At 55.1% G+C, this 21,013-nt stretch overlaps 2 protein-coding genes across 2 annotated transcripts in view; one reads left to right on the forward strand and one right to left on the reverse strand.

Moving 5' to 3' along the window:
- Positions 1-797: 797 nt before the first annotated feature.
- DFFB (DNA fragmentation factor subunit beta) lies at positions 798-14,232 on the reverse strand. Its single transcript, XM_052653957.1, has 7 exons — positions 14,078-14,232; positions 12,377-12,503; positions 9,224-9,412; positions 8,373-8,452; positions 7,126-7,296; positions 5,765-5,865; positions 798-1,832 (listed from the first exon to the last, which is right to left on the reverse strand). The coding sequence occupies exons 1-7, from the start codon at positions 14,198-14,200 to the stop codon at positions 1,598-1,600; spliced, it is 1,026 nt and encodes a 341-aa protein (XP_052509917.1). The 5' UTR covers positions 14,201-14,232; the 3' UTR covers positions 798-1,597.
- A 325-nt stretch (positions 14,233-14,557) lies between these two features.
- Positions 14,558-21,013, forward strand: part of CEP104 (centrosomal protein 104) — a 39,556-nt gene continuing 33,100 nt past the window's right edge. The window contains exons 1-2 of the mRNA XM_052653722.1: positions 14,558-14,685; positions 18,567-18,692. Coding sequence (XP_052509682.1) covers positions 18,580-18,692 — 113 coding nt within the window. The 5' untranslated portion in view covers positions 14,558-14,685; positions 18,567-18,579. The remainder of the gene's footprint in view (positions 14,686-18,566; positions 18,693-21,013) is intronic.

Below are 21,013 nucleotides of genomic sequence, written 5' to 3' on the forward strand. Positions count from 1 at the left end.
GTGTCTGGGGTGGGTAGAATAAGGAGGCGGGTCCCGAGGAAGCTCTGTGGAGCTGCTTTCCAGAAACGTCAGGAAGAGGCTGGAATGAGTGCACCCCCACAGCGCAGGGTGTTGGGGAGTTGCGGGGGCCAGTCAGTGGAGCTGGAGGGACCAGGGCTCCTGGGTGTGGTTGGGACTCCACTGCACAGACATGACCGCCGCGCTCTGGGGCCTCTGGCCCCTCCCACGTCCCCACTTCCCATCAGACCAGGTCAACACCAGGAGTTGACACAGCACTTCTCAAATCCCACACAGGACTGGCACTTTGTAAAGTGTGCGGAAGGACTTCCCTGGTGGCCCACTAAGACTCGAGTTCCCAATGCAGGGGGCCCAGGTTCCAGCCCTGGTCAGGGAACTAGATCACACATGCCACATTTTTAAAGTTCTTTAAAAATAATAATTAAAAAAATTCAGTGTGTGTATGTTTCAGTGACATACATAGAAAGATTTGGGTCAGTTTTTTATGTCGTTGACCCCTTATTTTTCTCATTTTCGTCATTCTCAATGAGGGCAAACTTTTTTGACATGTTTATTTTTAAAAAATCTTTATTGCTTTGTGATTATACAATAAGTATAAAAATTTAAGTATTATAAAATATGACTTCAAAAAGTGAATTTTTAAAAATTATGAAATAAAGGATCATTTTAAAATCTTCAAGTATCATAAAATGCATGGTTTAGAACATTGGTCCTTTGTGACTCAGTTGCACCCCACTCCACCCCCCAGGATTCCTGCTGTTCACATGCTTTGTGTCCCTTTGTGACAGGCTCTGCATGACCAGCACGCGCTTGTGATACACACTCATGTCACACTGGACATGGCCAAGCCACCTTCCTCGCCTGTACACTCAACAGCCAGCTTCCCACATCTCACAAAACGCCTGAAACTGCTACAGTGTTTTGCATTAGGTAGATGTGTTGGGTTGAATCATGAAATTAATCTGACCATTTCTGACCCATAAAAACAGCAATTTCCTCTGGTTCAACGTCATGCCACAGTCAGCTCTCTGGACATTTGGAGGGTTTCCCACTGTTTGCTGTTGGAAACAGTACAGCAGTGGATATCCTTGTATTTTACCCAAAAAGAGTCACAACTCTTTCAGCCATTCAGAAGAGGCCTGAGGAGGGGCGCTGCATTGCCTGGGGAGTGGAGGCCCGTGGAGCTGGAGGTTCCCCGAAGCCCGCCCAAGTGGCCAGGCAAGGGTGGAATCTACCTGATGGGGGACACTGCACTCACACGGGTGAAGCCTCAGGGCCACCACTCCTGACCCCAGGCATCCTGGGAGCCCCTAGACTTGTCCTCTGGCAGCTGAGCTCGCGGAGTTCAGAAAACAGCTTCAGAAATGTGCTCCAACAAGAGTCTGTAGGACGATGTTATCAAGTGTTTTCCAAGAATATTGGAGTGGCCAAAAAAACCGAGACTTCACTGGTGGTCCAGCAGTGAGGACTCCACTTCCGACGCAGGGAGCACGGGTCCAACCCCTCGTCAGGGGGCTAAAGCTCCCCCACGCTGTGTGAAGTAGCAGCTGTTGGAAGGATGCCAGCAGTCCGGGGCGCGTCATGGGCGCTGGCGGGCAGGCCGCTTCCTCCGCGATGCCGCTGGGGTACAGTAGACCCTGCTGGGGTCGCAGTGGAGTTTGTGGGTGGTCTTCTTGTGGCAGGCGATGTGGACTAACTTGAGGTTCTCCAAGGTGAAGAGCAGGCGGTAGAAGTACTCCCAGTCCACCTCTCTCCCTTCGGCGCCATGGACGGCCGCAGCCAGCGTGGGCACGACCGCACGCTTCTTTTCTATCCTGTAAAGCAAGCTTAGGAATGTCATCTTCTGTCCTCACAATGCCTGCGCCACCTGCCCCCGTTTAGTTAGCGCCTCATCTTCTGCTAAACTACAGAGATGGGTGGACATGGTGTCTACTCAGCTGAGCCATCAAACAAGATTTGGCTGCATCCAGGAGAGACAGGTGGAGAGGGTGAAGCTCTCCAGAGGAGCCGCCCTTGGATCATCCCAGCCAGAGGCGGGTGGGCACTGGGAAAGGGCTCACCCAGCAGCCACTGATGCGCTGGGGACACCCCTTCACAGACTGACAGGGGCACCATCGCCGTACATGGCCCCCACCCACTGGGCCAGCCACCTCACGTCGTAAAAAGTACATGGTGCGTAGTTAAAATACCGAGAAGTACACCGGAAAAAATGAGTCAAGCATAGTCCCATCACATGAACAACAACATTCTGACTTCCTTGGCTCACACTTTATCTATGTGCAAATTCACAAAAAAATTACAAGATGATATATGAACATTTTTTAAATAGAACCTTACAAACAAAGCTATACTCACCTCCAACTATAGCCTTTAATCTCACTTCCCAGAGACAATCCCTGTTAAGGGTCTGACATCTGCCTTTCCAGACCCCATCCTATAATCTTATCTGCAGACACATGTGTCCATTTAAAACAACCATGACGTCGCTTTATGTGACCCAATTTCACGTATAAACAACAGTTCAAAAGACCTCACGGCACCCAGTGGAGAAGCTTGTACACTGATAGATGGGACCGGAAACAGCGAAGCTGGGGGCTGGGGGCCACTAAACTGGCACAGAGGGCCCTGTCCCCATGACACAGAAATGCTGAGCACCAATGAGTAAGCATCTGGGAATAAAAGAAAGAAGGTGGCTCCCTCTGCAGACACAGAAACCATGGCTGGACCACAGGACTGCGCTGCACTCCACAGCCCCCCAGGGTTCCAGTCCTGGTGGGGCCCAGGGGCCTCGAAAGCCAGGTGGGGTGGGGCTGAGACCCCCTCCCTGGCCATTAGTAGAGGAAGAGAGAAGATGCCACGGGTCCGGGTCTTCCAGAAGAGGAAGGAAAAGCCTCTGTATGAATTACCAACCCCACCTACTGGTTCTGTGGGTCAGCCTGGCCCACTCTCAGGGCTGTGCTCTGCTCTTGGGCTGGCTGGGGGCTGGCCCTTCTCCCCACAGGGTCTTTCATCCTCCCTGCGGGTCGGGTTGGGCTTCCTTGAGTGGTGATGGTGGCATTCAAAGAGGATGTACCCATGTGCGAGCCTGCACCGGGCCTCCCCGGCTCCCTGTCTGCTGGAGCAGGTGGCCAAGTAGATGCAACGTGGGGGTGGGAAGGAGGCCCGAGGTAAAGACACGCACAAGTGCTGGGCACAGGGCGCCATCAGCACCCTGTGAAGCTCCAGTCACATGGAAAACCAGGCCCTCAGCCCACCTCTCACGCAGACACACATCCAACTTCCACACATCCCACCACATACCGCTGCAGGTGGTATGGAAGCTGCCACCAAGGAAGCAACATGCAGTTATCTGACAGCCTCTGACTGAGCCTCACCACACGGGCAAAGGATGGCAGCTGTCAGCTCAGATGGGCCTGTCTCAAGCCCGTGGGAATAAAAGCAATAACATGGCCAGTGGGACAGCCCTCAGACCAAAGGACATGTCAAGGTTGACAGGACAGGCCAGGAGTGGCAGATCAGGTTAAATCCAGCCGCGCATATCTGAGGCCACGTGGATCTGAGTCCACAAACACTCACACCGCCACCATGCAGGCTCGGAGGAGTCATGAGTGACTGCGGCATTGAACAGGCACCAGGAGAGGCAGCCAGGAATCCGGCAGCAACTGAAGACATATGCCTACCCCTACACCTGGCTCAGACGGCAAAGAATCCGCTTGCAATGCGGGAGACGCAGCTTCAATCCCTGGGTCAGAAAGATCCCCTAGGGGAGGAAACGGCTACCCACTCCAGTATTCTTGCCTGGAGAATCCCACGGACGGAGGAGCCTGGGGGGCTAGTGGAGCCTGGTGGGCTACATACAGTCCACAGGGTTGCAAAGAGTCAGACACAACTGAGCAACTAACACTAACACCAAGCAGTTCACAGAGCAGCCATAAAATCGCGACGGAAATGACGGAGCCCTTAGACCCAAATAACAATACAGTCACCCAACTCACAGCAAGTGGCTAAAGCGGACACCGACCTGAAATGTGTGTGTTAGAGGACAAGAAAGATGCAAAGTAACTGATAAGCAAGACAAACACCTCCAAAATAGAAAGAGCAAATGAAAAATAAAAGGCAAATGAATGGAGTTAAAGAAGAGGCCGAGGACAGCTCTGAAGGGAGGGAGGGAAGTGCTGGTTCCAGAAGGAAGACCTGTCACAACACGGGGCCCTGGGGGGGGTGCCCTTGGGGGTCCGGCCCCATGCTCCCAGGGGCCCCTGCTGCAGGCAGCAGGCCTCTGGGCCCAGAAGCCCTGCCCACCTGAAGCCCACCTGGACCCCTGCCCCGCCACCCAGCCATCACTTCCAGGACAGGCTGCAACCTGGTGCACGCACCCTCGTGGTGTGAGGGGGCCTGAGGGTGGGGGAGGAGGGCAGACTCTGGAAGCCAGCCACCGCAGCCGCATCCCAGAGCCCTGAAAAGGCCACCAACTGGGACAAGGAGCCTGCAAACCGTCCAGGAGGGCGGACGACGTATGCTGCATTGAGAGTCGGTTACTCCTGTGTTTCACTATTTAAACACATGGCTTCAGCCCCCCCAGAGTCAGGGTGGGCCTGCGGCCATATCTCAGGAAAAGAAGCCGATGTTTTCAGACCCTGGCTGCCTCCTGGTCAAAACCACATTTTAAATTAAAAGCCAGTATGTGTATCTATGTGGATGTACATACGTTTAGAGAAAGAGCGGAAATGTAACCGACGTGTTTCAGGAGACGTGCCCCTGGCTCCAATGTACAAGCCCAAACCGTAAAAACGTACCCTCAAAGAACCAGTGTCCAGGATGTAGAAAGAATTAGGAGACCAAAGCCAGACAGAAAACGAGCAGAGGCGGCAACAGCAGCTTCACAGAACGCGAATGGCCAACAAACTCACAGACAGCCCAGCTTCCTAGTAGCCAGGCAAACGACCTGTGACCAGAAAAGCTGCTCCCCACCCAGCAGGCCGGGAGCACGCAGAAGACCCGACACCAAGGGGGGCAGGGCCGGGGCCTGAGGACTCTCCACTCTGCAGGGCAACCCGAGACTCGTGGGGGCAGACGGCAACGCTAGGAGCTAGCGCCCCACGCAGGCGAGAACCCGAGGATATCTTTGTGGGGGGCTCTGCCTGCAGGTTCCTCCGTATCTGTGCCTCCTTCATATCCGTGGATTCAGCCAACGCAGATGGAGAACTGTAGCATTTCCTACTGAAAAACCTTGTGCGTAAGTGGACCCGCGTGATTCAAACCCCACGTTGTTCAAGAGTCAACAAGAAAAGCGTCTTGGTTAAAATAGTAAAATTTTCCATTTCTTTTTTTGAATGAGCTAACATACACATAAAAGCGATCCTGCCACCCAAGACGCACTTACACTAGCTAAAGCAGGAAACGCCCTGCACATCACCGCCCAGTCCCCCCACCCCCGACCCCGGGACAGGCAGGGATCCCACCAGTGCCAAACTGACTGGGCCCTCGGCTGCCAACCACCAGCTTGGCCCACTGGTGGGTGCTGGGGATGGGCGAGGGGACGTGGAGGGCTGCACTGGTATGGATGGGGGCCTGAGCCACCACACTGAGTGACACCACCACGCAGGTGACAGTGGACATCCAGGGGTCTGTGGTCCACGAGCCGGGCGTGTGGAACACCAGGCAGCCATCAGCCCCGGAGCCCGGGCAGGGCCAGGCCAGCAGGCGCCCTGCAGTCTGTGCCCACACCCCCACCCCACACACTCACACGTGGTCCAGGTTCCAGGTGCTGAAGAGCACACGGCTCTCCCGGTTACTGTAGGGGTTGATGGAGTGTCTGGAGGTACAGTCGTCCACATCAAAAGGACCCTGGACAGAAGAGAAGAGGTGACATCCCCGAGGCCAAAGAGCTGCACCCCCAAGTCGGAGGCACCCGAGTCGGGGGTAAGGCCCTGTACATGGTCTGTGCTCAGGAGGCAGACACTCTGTCCTGGCAAGGCACCCCGCTCCCTGGTGACCCCAGTGATGCACTGCATCTGCAGAGGGGACCAGTTAACCTGTCAGCCGCCAGGAATGCTAGGCTCCCTACTGTGTACCTTCTGTGCCCCCGGCCCTCCCCACGCTGCTCCATCACACGGCTGCTCCCTTTCTGCCTCCTCCATAGCATCCCGGCATTTCCCTGTTACCTGCACAGGCTGGGCCATGCAGACGTGCTAAAGTGTCACCTCCCCCTGAAGCCCCAGCTGCACCCCACCCAGAGACCCGGCCAGCATCCTGAGGGGCCCCACAGCCTCTCTGCAAGAAACCCACCACCCAACTCGCTGACAGGCCTTCGACCCAGAGCCTGCCCAGACCGGGGTAGAGGAGCTGGTCACTGTCCCCGCCACACATACCGCCGGGCTCAGGACACACTGCCCGGGAGGGAGTGGTCAGGTGAGAGTGACGTGAAGCCAGGTGGGAAGGAGCAGTGTCTGGGTGCTTAGGACATCACCTTTGGAAGGGGCTGCCGGAGGGGGGACAGAGGCACGGGGGGCTACAGGGGGAGACTGGCCCACTGCCAGTGGCAGGGAGGGGCTTTCACTGGAAGTGCTACATGCAGCTCACATCCACCCACACCTGGCCTGCGAGCAGCTGTGCACAGCAAGCAGTGCCCCTGCGCTGTCCCCACGGCTCAGAAGGCTGCTGCCAGCTGATGCCGCCCCGCCAGGGCGCCAAGCTCTACCAGCGCCGACATGTCGCGTCCAGCCACGACCCTGAATCCAGGCGGGCTCTCTCATCCGGGCTTTCCCACAGGGCAGACCACGCATCAGCCACCACCCAAACGCTTCCCTCCTCTGAGGCCAGGACAAGGTCTCTGCTCACAAGCAGTTGTGTCCTGACCCCTCCCTGCATGGGCATCGTGGGAACTCATCGGGAAGGCAGGTTCTCAGGTCCCATGGAGCTGCTGAACAACAACCCTGGGAGGGGCCCAGCCGTCCTCACAAGCCCTCCAGGGGTTCCAACACCACTGAAGTCTGGGAACCACTGGTGGGGCTGACCATTCCCTCACCGTGTGCAAGCTGGCTCCCAAGGGCTGCCCCAGCTCACCAGGCCTTGGCCAGGCTGGCCCAGGAGACACTCATGACTCACCTGGCAGGAGAACCAGCCTTCGGGGGTGCAGAGCCGGCGGCCGGCCTTTGCCCCTCGGTCGAAGTAGCTGCTGTTGTACTGGGCGGCCTGGAGCTTCTGCTGCATGGACCCCACGAGCCGCAGGTACTCCTCACGAGCCTCTGCGCCCACCAGGGAGGCGCCAGAGGTCACCTGGAGAGGCAGGAGCATCCCTGAGCACTGGCCACACACCCTAAAACCCACCGCTGCCTGGCTCCCAGTCCCCTGAATGCCATGGCCCTCAAAGACCCTGCCCCCCGGGGTCCCAGCAGGGCCCTGAGATTGGGGGGGGGGGGAGGTGGTCTGAACTCTGCCCCCTGAATTCCCAGCAAGGCCCTGAGATTGGGGGTTCTGGATCCTGCCCCCTGGAGTCCCAGCAGGGCCCTGAGGTCAGGGGGTTAGAGCTCACACCCACCATAACTGTCTGACTCTGGGACGTTCCTCTGGGCCCATGAGACGGAGCTTTGGTCACAATCAGATAAGAAGCTCAAGCTCTAGGCACACTGGCTGCTCCGTCTCCCGAGCGCCACCCGGTGCTTCACGGCAAGAAACCGGAGAAAAAAGAGTGCAGGTGAGAAGCGACCTCCACATCACCACCCACTAGAGTGCAGGTGAGGACTCGCACCCATGGGCCCACACTGAGCACCAGGCAGAAGCAAGGGGACCGCCTGGCCCAGTGGGAATGACAGCAGGACAGCAGACAGGTCATCACAGAATGGGGCTGGCACCCAGCGGGGTCTGTGGATGATGCCCTGGAGACACCCATCAGCCAGCCTGGGAAGAGCACTTCACCAGCAGAAGGAGCCTGAGGGTGGCTATGGTCAGCAGGGGTGGAAGCAGGGATGAGGGGGAGCTGGGTCAGGCCCCAGGGCCTCAGATACCCCAGCCCTGAGGTTTCCTCTGTGTTCTTAACAGAGCTCACGTGGGCAGTTCTGCACCATGAATGATAAACTCTAGTCCAGGACACACAGCCGGGAGCAAGGTCAAGGTGTGGGGGTGGCGGGTGGTCTGCAAAGAATGGAACATGACACCTCCTGGCTGACGTCCGACCATGAGGTATAGGAGCAACGGCAGGGGGCTCCCGGGGCGAGCAACTCAGTGCTGGCTCACTTTCACCTGTACCCACACCCACACCAGCCCTCACTCCTCTGACATCCACGCCGGTCCTGGGAGCCAAGTCCCAGAGGCAGAGCCGGCTTCCTAAACCTGCCCAGCATGCCAGGACCTACTTCTCTCAGATAGCTCCGGATCCGGCTCTCGCAGCTGTATCTCAGATAGCCAGACTTGCTCCTAAAACGGGACTCCAAGCCTGCCGGAAAGAGAGACAAGACGCCTGGAGCCTGGGGCTGTGATCTGGGAGGGGCGGACAGGAGGGCTCTTGACTCGGCTCCATCTAGAAACGTTCTGACGGGAACCTGCTCCTTCTGCAAAGGAAGTCATCTCTGGTCCACCAGCACAGAGCACCTCAAATGCCACCAGGGAGCCGCTTTCCCAAGGGGGCTGCTCCACCTGGCTCAGAAGACCAGTCCAAAAGGTGAGATAGGTCCAGGTGACTAGATAAAGAAGATACGGTCCACCCATGAGATGAAATATCATTCAGCCTTAAAGAGGAAGGGAACCCTGACACCTGTCTCCACACGATGAACCAAGAAGAGATTATGCTGAGTGAAGAAGGAAGATGCATGAGCGCACTCATATGAGGTCCCTGAGGAGTCATATTCCACGGACAGGAAGATGGGGGACCAGGGGCAGGGGAGAGGTGGGGAGTGATGCCCACTGGGGACAGAGCCTTAGTTTGGGAGGATGAAAACCTCTGAGAACAGGTGGTAGGGCTGCTGCACAACACTGGGAATATATTCAATACCAGCGAAGAACTACATGCCCAAAAATGGTGAAGATGGTGAATTTTACTTCATCACGATTGAAAAATAAAATGGCCAACTCCAGGGCTGCCTGGACCCTGGCCCTGTGCTTGGGAAACCCCTGGATCTGGGAACTGACGGAGACCCCGGGTCTCAGAGAGTCAGTCCCAGGGAAGCCCTCCGCACCCGCTCCCTCCAGGCCAGAATCCATGAGGTACCTTCAAACCACGGCGGGTCCTCGGCCCTGGTCTCGGCCGCGATGTTCTCGCTGACGGTGCCCAGCAGGTCGGCCAGCAGCTTCTGCCGCAGTGGGGCCTGCTCATCCAAGAGCAGCTGCCGGGCGGCCTGGATGACACCCGCGTGCGGCTCCTGGAACACGCTCAGGAAGCGGCTGATGTCACTCACGACTGCCACCGAAGAGGACAAACACAGAGGCCACCAGGCCTTGGAGCACGGCCTCTGGGAAATCGCCTCCTTCCCCTGCCCCGACAGCCACCAGCCCAGTGCTCCAGGCCTGGGGTCTGGCCCCCCACATTTAAGGTGGCAGTGGGGAGGACAGATGGGGAGAACACGGGAAATGAAACACACCAAAGAGAGTTGCTGCCCTTCCCCGTCGGCCTCGCCTCCTCCAAGTGAAACCACCTGGTCTTGGGCCCTCACTCGAGACCTCAGGCTCCAGATCATCCCTTCACTATCCGGCTGACTCCCCACTTTTCCACACGCACCCAAAAGCAGCCAGCCCTCCAGGTAAGCATGAGAAACTAAGGGCTTCGTCCTATAAGCAGAAATCCAGACCCACACGAGGAACAGGCCCCACAGTGGCTTGGGTAATTTCAAGGACTTGGGGCTGCTTGGAGTTCAAACATCAGTGTGATCCACTCTCCACAGGCTAAGCAAGAAAAGCCATGTCATCATAGCAACTGGCGCAGAAAGACAGAGAAAATCTTCAAGACCTAGAGCTTGTCGAAAAAGTCTCAGACTGAACCGCAAAAGTATATGTACAGAAACATAAAGGGGCTTCCCTGATGGCTCAGTGATAAAAAATCAACCTGCAATACAGCAGATGCAGGTTCAATCCCTGGGTTGGGAAGATCCCCTGAAGAAGGAAATGGCAACACACTCCAGTATTCTTGCCTGGAAAAGTCCATGGACAGAGGAGCCTGGTGGGCTATATAGAGCTGGACATGCCTTAGTGACTAAAATAAGAACAAAGAAAGATAAAAAGGGACAAGAAGGACTTCATCAAAAGTAAAAATTTCTACTCCATGTATAAGACCTGGTTAAGAAAACAAAAAAGATGAGCTACAGAGAAACTATCTGCCAACCACACATCTGACAAAGACTCACGTCCAGAATGGACCAGGGGAACCCGCAGGACTCAAGCAGGAAAAATACCCAACTACACAGTGGACAAAAGATGCTTCGCAAGAAGGTTTACAGATGGTAAATCGGCCCAGAAGATGGCCAGCACCATCAGCTGGGAGGGACATGAGAATCCAGACACCACCACATGCCTGCCGGAGTGGCTAAAGCAGAAACAGCGACAAGGCCAAGAGCTGGTGAGGCCACAGGCGCCTGCTCCTGTCCTTGTTGTGGAAATAAGCCAGGACTGCAACTCTGGAAAGCAGTGTGGGGCTGCTTCCTTTTCTTGGTAACAACGGTATTCAGATTTAATTCTCTAGAAGGATAAGGCCCGACAGAGGAAGGATGCTCGCCACACCATACATGTCACCTTCACTGCTGCCAGCAAAGTCCCAACAAAGGGCCGAGGCCACATCCACATTCCTGTCAGTCTCTCTCTCCCCATCCTTTCAGCAGAGGGGGCAGGACAATCTCAGTCCTCGGAGCTCCACTGCCTCCCCATAGCACCTGAATTGGAAGCCCCTTTCTACAGGGGCCAGACGACCCTCCTGGGGAACATGCCTGGCCAGTGGCTTACGGCTCCAGTAGCACTTGTCACCCAGCAAAGATTCCACTAAAGACCCACCTCCAAGGGCACTGGCTCCAATGAGGCAGCGCCAACAGGACCCTGAGGATGGATGGGTGTCCCCAAACCCGACAGAGATCAGACACCAAGCGCGGAGTCAGTCGCCTGCCCGTCCCTTAGAAAACAGATTAAGGAAATGTTTACCGACCGAGACACGGAGTCGTTTGGACGCCTACAGAAGTTAACTTGAATTTGATGCTGACTAGAACAGCCTGTCTGTGGTAGATCATACATACGGTGTGCACCTGCCTCAATTATTAAAGAAAAGGTGCACTGACCAGAAGTAAAGAATGTCCACGTTAAAAGTAAAGATTGGGGAATTCCCTAAAGATCCCATGGTTAGGACTCTGAACTCTCACTACCAAGGACCGTGGTTCAATCCCTGGTTGGGAAACTAAGATCCCACAAGCTGGGCAATGCAGCAAAATAAGTAAATAAAGTTTAAATACCCCTGTTCCTGGGACGCCAGTGATGGTTACTCCTTCAATGGGCAAGACTCTGCCGGTGCCAAAGCCATGCTGACGCTCTGTGCACATGCTGATCTGCTGTTTCTGAACCCTTAAAGGAAGGCATCCCTGACTTGTTTAACAGTCTTTGTCCTGAAGACACAAAACTGTGCTGAAAACCCTGCTTCTCCGGAGCAGATCCTCGGAGTGATCTTAGAGACTGTCTTCTGGGCTACAGTCCTCAGTCTGGCTCAAATAAAACTTTTCTATTCTTATTATTGACTGTTTATTGATTAGTTTGGTCAACAAAGCCCAGTAAACGGGACAACCTTGCTCTCTGGCTCTGCTTCTCCTGTAAAACTGGGCAGCCTCCGAATCCCAAAGCCCACTCTCTGCCCTTAGGAGTTACTGCTGCTGCTGCTAAGTCGCTTCAGTCATGTCCGACTCTGTGCGACCCCATAGACGGTAGCCCACCAGGCTCCCCCATCCCTGGGATTCTCTAGGCAAGAATACTGGAATGGGTTGCCATTTCCTTCTCCAATGCATGAAAGTGAAAAGTGAAAATGAAGTCGCTCAGTCGTGTCCGACTCTTCGCAACCCCATGGACTGCAGCCTACCAGGCTCCTCTGTCCATGGGATTTTCCAGGCAAGAGTACTGGAGTGGGGTGCCATTGCCTTAGGACACCTCAAATGAACATAAATAAAACTAAAGGAATTTCCTAAAGAGACACATACAACAACAAACTGGACAGGTGGACTCCTGGCCAAGAAGATGGACAACTCTGCCATCTGAGTGAGCTCTGCCTCCGGGGGCTTTTTCCTTTAGGGACCAGAGCACAGGGACCCTCCTTCCCAGGGCTGGCATCCCCTAGCAGACCCTCGGCACCTCCACGACCACACCCACTTCCCCATCAGTCTCCAAGATCCCCAACACTTACAGCCCTGCCAGGTCTGGCCGGCAGTGAGAAGCACAAGCTCTGAGTTGTCAGGGGCACTCCAGAAGTAATCTCCAGTCAATTCCGTGCCATCCTCATAGAGACACAGGCGGGAACCAGGGACGGGGAGCTGGGGAGAAGACGGAGGTGAGATCGGGGTGGGATGCTCACTTCCTGGGTCTTAGGGGGGCCCAATCTTGGGGTGGCCAATCTTGGGCTCCCATCTGCAGCCCTCACAGAGAACAAGAAAGAACCATGTTGTAAAGAATCCTGCCAGAGATGCAGTCTGCACGTAGGGAGCACGTCCATCCAGGGCCCCTACTGTAGGTTGTTCTAAGACTTGGAAAGTCACAGAGATGAATATACACTGGTGACCCCTTTGCAGGATTCACCACCACTCAGACCCTTTCAAACAGAGCTCCCCTAAGGGACTTTAAAATCCAAGCCTGTTTCCAAAAATGACGCTTGACTGCTTGCACTAAGCCTGTAAATGCATCCCCATCAATGAGGCACATGGCCTGACAGGTGTCAGCATGCAGTACCTATGGCTCAAGTCTCTCCCTGGCACTGATTAAGGAGAACCTTACTGAACAGGACTCACCTCCTCTGTCTACAGAAGTGTGACCAGCTCACGGGACTATGAACCTGCTGAGGTTTACTCCTTTGCCACGCCACATTGATCCATTTTATAAGTTTTTATACCCAATTCCTTCCCTTCCCCCGTGCCATGCAAGTACACACACACCCAGCGCTGGTCTAGGCCCAGTGGAGGAAGTTAAGACAAGGGTAGGAAGGATGGCTGAAATCCCTAGAACAGTAGTGCCTAAGGGCCATGAGAGGCCTCAGAGCCTGACCCTTCATGTTACACCAGGGAAACCAAGGCAGGGAGCATGTGAGCCATGAGCTGATGGGCACCAGAACCAGGTCCCTGGGCATCAGGCCAGAGCTGTCCCGAGCCTGGCAGTCAGAAGGGAGGAGAGCCATCCCAGTTCTCTACAAAGTCCCCCTGCTCTGACCTGGCCCAGGCACCAGACAGGGCACTAGGGACTTCACAGCACAGGAAATGAGGATCTCTGCAGCTCAGACGTCTCCCACATCCCTGGTTTGGAAGTACAAGAGCAGTGCCTCTTATTCTCCCCAGATGTCTCCCAAACAGGTGGGCTCCTAAGCGCAGGGGCAGAGGCTTCACTAACTCTGCTGAGACCCGGCACCAGGACCCAGAAGCCTGGAAGGACCCCAATCACAGCCCACCCCCTATCACACACACACACCCCTCCCCGCAGTGCCCACACCATCAGAGGCTCGGCTAAGAGGCTTTGGGTGGACCTAGTACTGGGTTGGGTTTAAACACCAGCCTTTCCTCGGTGGCTACAGCAGATTACTCAGTCCCTCCGAGCCTCAATTTCCTCATTTGTGAAACGCGGTGGGAGCATCCAGTTCAGAGCAGGGCACCTGAAAGCCACCAAAGCCCAGGACAGAGCCCGGACAGAGCCCAGGGTGGGGCACGTGGCCATCGGCAGTGGTCAGGCTCAGGCTCTCTGCCCAGAGATGGTGGACAGCGTCCTCTCCCACTGTCAGGACTCGGAGGCCTACTGTGTGGCTTGGGGCAGCCTGAACTCGGCCAGTCCCGACGCCGCAGGACGATGGATCAGCACGGTCCCATCCTGCAAGTAGAGGCTCCCACCCCGCGGCCCCACGGGGCACCTGCAAGTGTTGGCACCCCTTCCGCAGCACTTCCTCACAGCTCCTGCCCGCCACCCCAAACTTCTTCTCGCTATGCAGGGACCGCAGCTTGAACGTCTTGGGCTTCCGGAGCACCGCCGACATCCTCAGAAACTCTGGCCCCGCGGGCGGCACCTGCTCGGCGGATCGCAGTGGTCTCCACTCCAGGTGGTCTCCACTGGGAGAATCAAGGCCACGCGCCGCCCTCGGAAACTACATTACCCAAAAGGCCAGGAAAGCGGCGGCGTGCCCCTGCCTTGTGCGCAGGCGTCGCCGCCAGAAACTTCATTACCCAGAAGGCCAGGAAAGCCGCGGCACACCCCCGCCTTGTGCGCAGGCGCAGCGCGACGGGGGCGGGGTTGCGCACGCGCGGCGGCCCGGGCGGGCCCGCCTGGTTGTCATGAGAGCGGCGGCCGCGGCCCGGGCGATGGGCGCTGGCCGCCGCGGCTGCTCCTCGACTGCCACCGCCACTGCGGCTCGGGGGTGCGGGCCGGCCCGGGGCGGCGGCGGAGGCGTTGCCTGAGCTCCGCAGAGGGTGCGGCGCTGCCGAGGGCTGGCGGAGATCCTGAGTCTTGCGAGTGTCCTGACAGGTACCTGAGCGGGCCGGGGCGGGACCGACGTGCGGGGTTTGGAGCGGCGGGGCCGGGTCCACACGGGCCTCCGTGGGCGCGGCCCGCGCGCTGCGTCACCGCCCGGGCGGCCCGCGGCGCCTGCGCTCGGTTCCTGCGTTGGGCGGCTGCGCGAGCCCGGCGACCCCGACTCCGTGCGGGCGAGGTGGGAAGGAGTCGGCTCTTGAACCTCTTCTGCTCCGAGGACTCTCTGGGGCACTTGCGAACCTTGAGGTTGCTGCACCAAAAGCCATTTAACTGTGTGCCATTTACCATAAACCGTTTAACTGTGTACTACTTACATTTTCGTAAGAAAAAAGTGAGTACAAGTTTGTCTCCTAAGCCTTGTAGCAAGACGTTTGGAAGTTGCTGAATTGTTTCAGCGTAACGTAGCTATCCAATTTCCCTGGTGCAGAGTGAAAAGCTGACTCCGCAGGGATGCCGGAGATAGAGCTGGCGCTGGTTGTGGGGAGAGGACCTCTGCACCCGGCTAGCTGGGGCCCGACCGAGCTCCGGTTCCCCCCAAAATGTTAATGATGAATTTTGTAGTGCCTGATATTAGTGTCCTCAGTGACACCCCAGGTCTCTTACAGAAGACTTGAAGGATTATGCAGAAAAGATTCTAGGGTACAGGGTGGAAGGAGGTGGCCGAAAAAGAATCCTTTTCAAATACCCAAACCGAGGTAATAACGTTGCCTCTGCCGTTCCTCTGCACTTCTCCTACCTGGCTCCTAGATGCCAGGGCTGTGTTTGGGATTCATTGAAGCCGCATTGTATAGTGGACACAGCCTTTATTCCCATTTAAAGGGCCCCATTTCCGAGTCTTAGCGCCATGGCCGAGGGTATTGGTCAAGATCAGAGACTGGAGCTTGAGCAGCCTTAGGACAAACCCTGCCTGCGTGGCTTCATAGCTGATGATCCTGGGCCAGGCCTCTCTGTGCCTCAGATTCATCATCTCTACATCAGGACTGTCAGAACTGTCATGAGGGTGTAAACACGTGTATCTGCATGGAGACACACAGTGTGAGGATGTCGGTCTGTACGCACATAGCAAGATGAATAAATAGCATTTCAGATCTGCAGAATTTCAGGGTACACAGTCACACTCAGGTGAGAATATTGAATAGATAACCTCTTTTGTTCAAGGTGGGATAGACAGTAACAGCACCTTTAAAGGTGCTGGAAGGATGTGGGGAATCCCCAGCACAAGGCTCTCACCCTGAGCTTCAATAAGTTTGGCTGGACTTTAGAATCTACCACAGGAAGAGAGGGTTAGAAAGGCAGATTGGGCTTGAGTAGGGTCCCTCAGGCGGGGCAGTGCTCCAGGTCGAGAGGCCTGGCTACTGTCTTCTAAAGAAGACAGTGGATCCCTAAGAGGGGATGTATTCAGTCATCCTTCCAAAGGTGGGGCCAGTGACACTTGGCACAGAGGGTGGACTTAGAAGTAGATGGGCTGGGGGAGGTATGGAGACTGAGGGGAAAGTCAGCCCTGGCTGTGAGCCTGAACCCTAGTGCGTGGGAGGAGCTGCAGGCTGGGCGAGACTGGTGCCCGTCTGGCACTGGAGCTGGAACAAAGGCCACGCTCTGCAGTTGCTGTGGATTATGTCACACATGTCCATTTTCTGTGCCTGCATTTCATCAGTTTCTGGGTTAGTTTGATGTTCCTCTACTATCCTGTGACGTCCTTCAGCGAGCTTTGTATACCGAATGACTGGGATCTTTAATAGTGGTATCTCTTTCTGTTTTTAATGCGTTTGTTCATATAGTCCAAGAAACCTTAGCAAGTGCCGGCCAGTAATTAATTTGTCGACATAGTCCTTTTCAGGGTATCAATAACAGTCAGAGGAGGATCCAGATCCATCCCGAGCACGTTAAAACAAGCATGTCTTACGTGGGGTGTGCTCATGCGTCACCGCTTCCTGAAAATCTCAGTTAATAGTGTGTCCCACCCCAGAGAACCTTCTGGAGAAGCCTTTATCCTCTGTGTTTTTGAGGGCTCTTGGTTGCATACTGACCCTTCAGCCAAACTGGCCAACTGCAGAGCATCAACGGCCTTAGTAACTGGGGAGTCAGTGGGAGTCTGTGAGTCCTTTGGGCTTTAAGTCCTGATGCTTACAAGTTGGGGGTGCCTGCCTCTCTCAACACTGCTTCCCCATGTCAGCCCCACCCCCTGCCCAGAGCTCCCCGCTACTCTAGCAGCCACCCTCCTCCCAACTCTTACCCCCTACCCCTGATGCTGTGCTGCAGCTCAGCCCCTGCAGCAGAGTCCTGGGACTGAGCAGCTTGGTCCTGTTCTCATGGCTCCTGAGTCAGCTCCTAAGGAGGACGTGGAAGTCTTGAACTGGCTGAGCTGGGAAACATGCCCCACAGGCAGGGGCTGAGGGGTGCAGGGTGTGGGGAGGGCGGAATCACGGAGGGAAATTGGGATTGCGGTGCTGTTTTCAAAGGAGTGGGCAGAGCTGGACATCATTACAGCCACGCTCAACATGATGGTAGGTAGCTGTGAGCCAAGCCAGGTGCGATTTTTTTCTCCTGAGAGGCAATACTTACCCATCTCCCCACCGCTGGCCACACACCCTGGCTCCAGGAGCACGGTTGTGCACGGAAGGTTCTGTCTGTGGTTCTGCTCTCCCTCTGCTGGTCAGCGTTTTCATGTAGCAATGGTTATGCTGTTGATTAAACGGCCCCCTTTCCCGCTTATCTTTGTATAGCTGTTTAACACACTGATTTATTAGTTTCCTAACTAATTTGAAAAACTTTGTATTCATATCTTAGCAAATGACCTTGTTTTTCGGAGTGACACAAACTGGATGAATTAAAGCCACAGAGATATATTCTGGAGACCAGAAGTCCAAAATCAAGGTGCACGTGTGTAGGGCCACACCCCCTGTGCAGATCCTCCTGGCCGCTCCCAACTCTGATGTCCAGGTGGTCCTGGTGCATGTGCAGGGCCACGCCCACTCTTCAGATCTCCTGGCCCCTCCCAGCTCTGGTGTCCTGGTGGTCCTGGTGCATGTGCAGGGCCATGCCCCCTGTGCAGACCCCCTCCTGGCCCCTCCCAGCTCTGGTGTCCAGGTGGTCCTGGTGCACTTGTACAGGGCCACGGCCCCTCTGCAGACCCCTTCTGGGCCCTCCCAGCTCTGGTGTCCTGGTGGTCCTGGTGCACTTGTACAGGGCCACGGCCCCTCTGCAGACCCCCTCCTGGCCCCTCCCAGCTCTGGTGTCCAGGTGGTCCTGGTGCACTTGTACAGGGCCACGGCCCCTCTGCAGACCCCTCCTGGCCCCTCCCAGCTCTGGTGTCCAGCAGGGCCACACCCCCTCTGCAGAACCCATCCTGGCCCTCCCAGCTTAGGTGTCTGGGGGTCTTGATAGCCTTGGCTTGTAGGTGTGTTGCTGCACCTGCTTGGCCCTTGTCACTTGGCTCCTGTCTGTGTGTGTCCCTGTCTCTTTACTGATAAGGACACAGTCGTGTTGAAGCAGGGCCCTCCCTACTCCCATAAGACGTCCTCTTAACTTGCACACTGTTCCTGGATGTCCTGTCAGTGGTCCTGGGAGTGAGGGCTTCAGAGCGCTTTGGGGACACAGTGCGGCCCACAGTGCTGCTCAAGCTCTTTGGACATGTTAGTGTATTTGGGAAAAGTCATGGTAACTTGAATGATACTCTTAAGTAATATCAGAGGTGCCTTAGAAATTACATAATGGGAACTAGACTGTTTCAAAGCAATGGGACAGCCTGACTGGGCTGTGAATTGCTTGTGTGTTAGTGAGGCGAGAACTAACACGTAAGTGACACTCGTGACGGTGTCACTGTGTGCCCCCGAGCCCCCTGATTTTGAAGCCATCTCTCCTGCTCTCACACACAGCCTGGCTCACAGAATGCCCCACAAGATCGGATTCGTCGTCGTCAGCTCATCTGGACATGAAGACGGCTTCAGTGCCCGGGAACTGATGATCCACGCACCGACCGTCAGCGGGTGGAGGTCACCAAGGTAGGCGGGATGAGGGGCCGTGGAGGGTGGGTCGTCAGGGGCACGTGGACTCTCTTGGTCTAAGTGCTAATGTTGTTACAACTCAGACGCAGGACCATGCAAGTGTGGGGTTGTGCTGCCGCCTCAGCCATCTAGTTACATGCTGGGCTCTTTTCTTTCTATTTTTAATGAAAATTTGTTGAAACTTTTCCTCTATAACTTTACCCCACATTCACTTAAGTGTGCACATACGGAAAAGTAGAAGGAGAACTGCCTGCACACTCCGCCGCCCTCCCCCCCCCGCCCCCCACACACACCCAGTTCCCTGCTTGAGGGCCAGTCTGCATTCTCTGTGCTGGGTGGTAAGGATTTTGCATCTCACTGCTGTTGTGTAACATAGGACCTCAACCCAGAAAGTCTCTTTAAGATTCCTCTGGAATGTTTATTTGTACACCTTTAAAAATGCTCGTTACTTGAGTGATGTAACACTAGTGAGTGTTTTTCAGAAACGTATTCCCGAGAAGCCTTCTTTCTTCCCCAAAGGTGGGGCAGAGTTGGTTATTGGGCTGCCCTGGGGCTTGGTCGGGCTTCCTGGGTGTTGTCAGCGTCAGCCGCCTGAGGCTGCTCACCTCCGGGGTCCGTGCTCCTCGAGCCTGGTGTTCCAGGTGCCAGGAGAAGGCTGACTGTTGCTCCTAAGTCATGAGCGTGTGAATCTGTGTGACATTTACCCTCAGTCATGTGCTCGTGAGTTACATTTACTCAGGAGGTATGTTGCTGAAAAGTTGAATGCAAATCCCATTTAAAATTCAGACGCATTTTCCTCTCGGAGTTTTTAAGAAATGATTATGTAAAACAAAATTTAAAGTAATGTGACAGTTCCAAATTGTATGATGGTTCTGACCCACGACCGTGGGCCTGAAGGTAGCCAGCTGAACAAATGAAAGGACCAGGGAATATCAGGTGAAAATTTTTTGCAACCAGTGCACTTGCTCCCTGATTTTGTGTAATTGGGTTTCTACCTCTCCTGGAACATTTTTCCATGTGCAGTAGGCGGTATTTGCTGTCATTCCAACACCTCCTTACTCAGCAAATCGGTAACTGGGGGCTATGTACTCTTTAGCCAGTAAGTTAAATGATCGCCACTGGGTGGCTACTCCTGTGGCTGTGGAATCGGCCAGCTCTTCTAATGGTGGGAAGAGGTTTCTAATCATGTTCGTTGGCACCTACTCTGATGGGAGGAGAAGGACCCTCCCTACAGAGGCAAACCCAGGGTCCTCTACTGTGCCTCCGAGAAGCTCCATGTAAGGCAGCTAAGGAGGTTTAATGGGGTGGACCCATTGGGGGTGGGGGGTTTATTTTGTTATGAAGAGAAAGTAGAACAGTGAATATAGCAAAAGCGCACTGTTTTTTTACACTCCAGCTGTGGAGACGATGAGGTGTCCAAGCACAGGGCCATTACCAGGACTTCCACATGTGAAGGAGTAGCCAGGAGGAGATGTAGGACCCCCTCCTCAGGAGCAGCATTTGTGGACTCGTTTGTCCATATCAAGGAGTCATTAGCATCATTCAGCCAAGCCTCAAATACGACGTTATCACATAGTGAGAGTCTTCCTAAATACAGGGGTATGACAGCCAGTTTACACACGGTCTGACTCGCATCGGCTGCTCCAGTGTCGTCTGCATGTATATCCAAGAGAGCTTGAATTAAGCCACAGAACAGGGGCACGTGGATTTCGTATTCTCACCTTATAAGAGGGCCCTACAGAACAGTTAGGTACAGAGTGGCATTGGGATTCCAGAGAAGTTACATACAGGGTGAGTAAGGGGTCACTGCTGTCATGGACAGGTCGTTTCTGGTGATAACTCCAGCAATCAGAGAGCACCCTTCTTTCACAGTAGATTGGGAAATGCGTACAAAAGTGTCTGTCCAAGGGAGAGAGGGGGAAATAAAGTAAGAAGCAATGGTGAGAAAAGGGCATATGGGCCTGGCCAGTCTTGGCCATCCATCTCGTCAGATGTTGTCTGCTTCCATTCCTGGAAATTGGTGCTTTCACATCACCACTCATTGGTGTGCAGGGCCATCCACTCAGGGCTTGGTGCTCTCTCTAGGTGTGACGTAAATCCAGGAGCTTAGCCGCACAAGGGTTGGTTAGCAGTACCTGATGGGGCCTTTCCAGTGAGGTTGAAAGGAGTCCTTCTGGGGTGTCTTTTCCAGAAGGTGAGATCTCTAGGCTGCAAGGTGTGACGCTCACAGCAGTCGTCTCCCGGGAACCTGCTGTGAGAAGGCTATGCTATTAAAGCACGATCATTGTCAGTGGGAGCAGTAAGGCTCATGCAGTATT

The sequence above is a fragment of the Budorcas taxicolor genome, chromosome 16, assembly GCF_023091745.1.
Source record: "Budorcas taxicolor isolate Tak-1 chromosome 16, Takin1.1, whole genome shotgun sequence".
Taxonomy (NCBI): domain Eukaryota; kingdom Metazoa; phylum Chordata; class Mammalia; order Artiodactyla; family Bovidae; genus Budorcas; species Budorcas taxicolor.

Bases quoted from the DNA above. Each gene is read 5' to 3' on its own strand.
- DFFB (XM_052653957.1), bottom strand. From the start codon at position 14,200: ATGTCGGCGGTGCTCCGGAAGCCCAAGACGTTCAAGCTGCGGTCCCTG. The intron at 8,453-9,223 runs GTACCTCATGGA...TCTTTCCGGCAG, and splicing joins GGACCCGCCGTGGTTTGAAG to GCTTGGAGTCCCGTTTTAGG. The intron at 5,866-7,125 runs GTGAGTCATGAG...TCTTCTGTCCAG, and splicing joins AAGGCTGGTTCTCCTGCCAG to GGTCCTTTTGATGTGGACGA.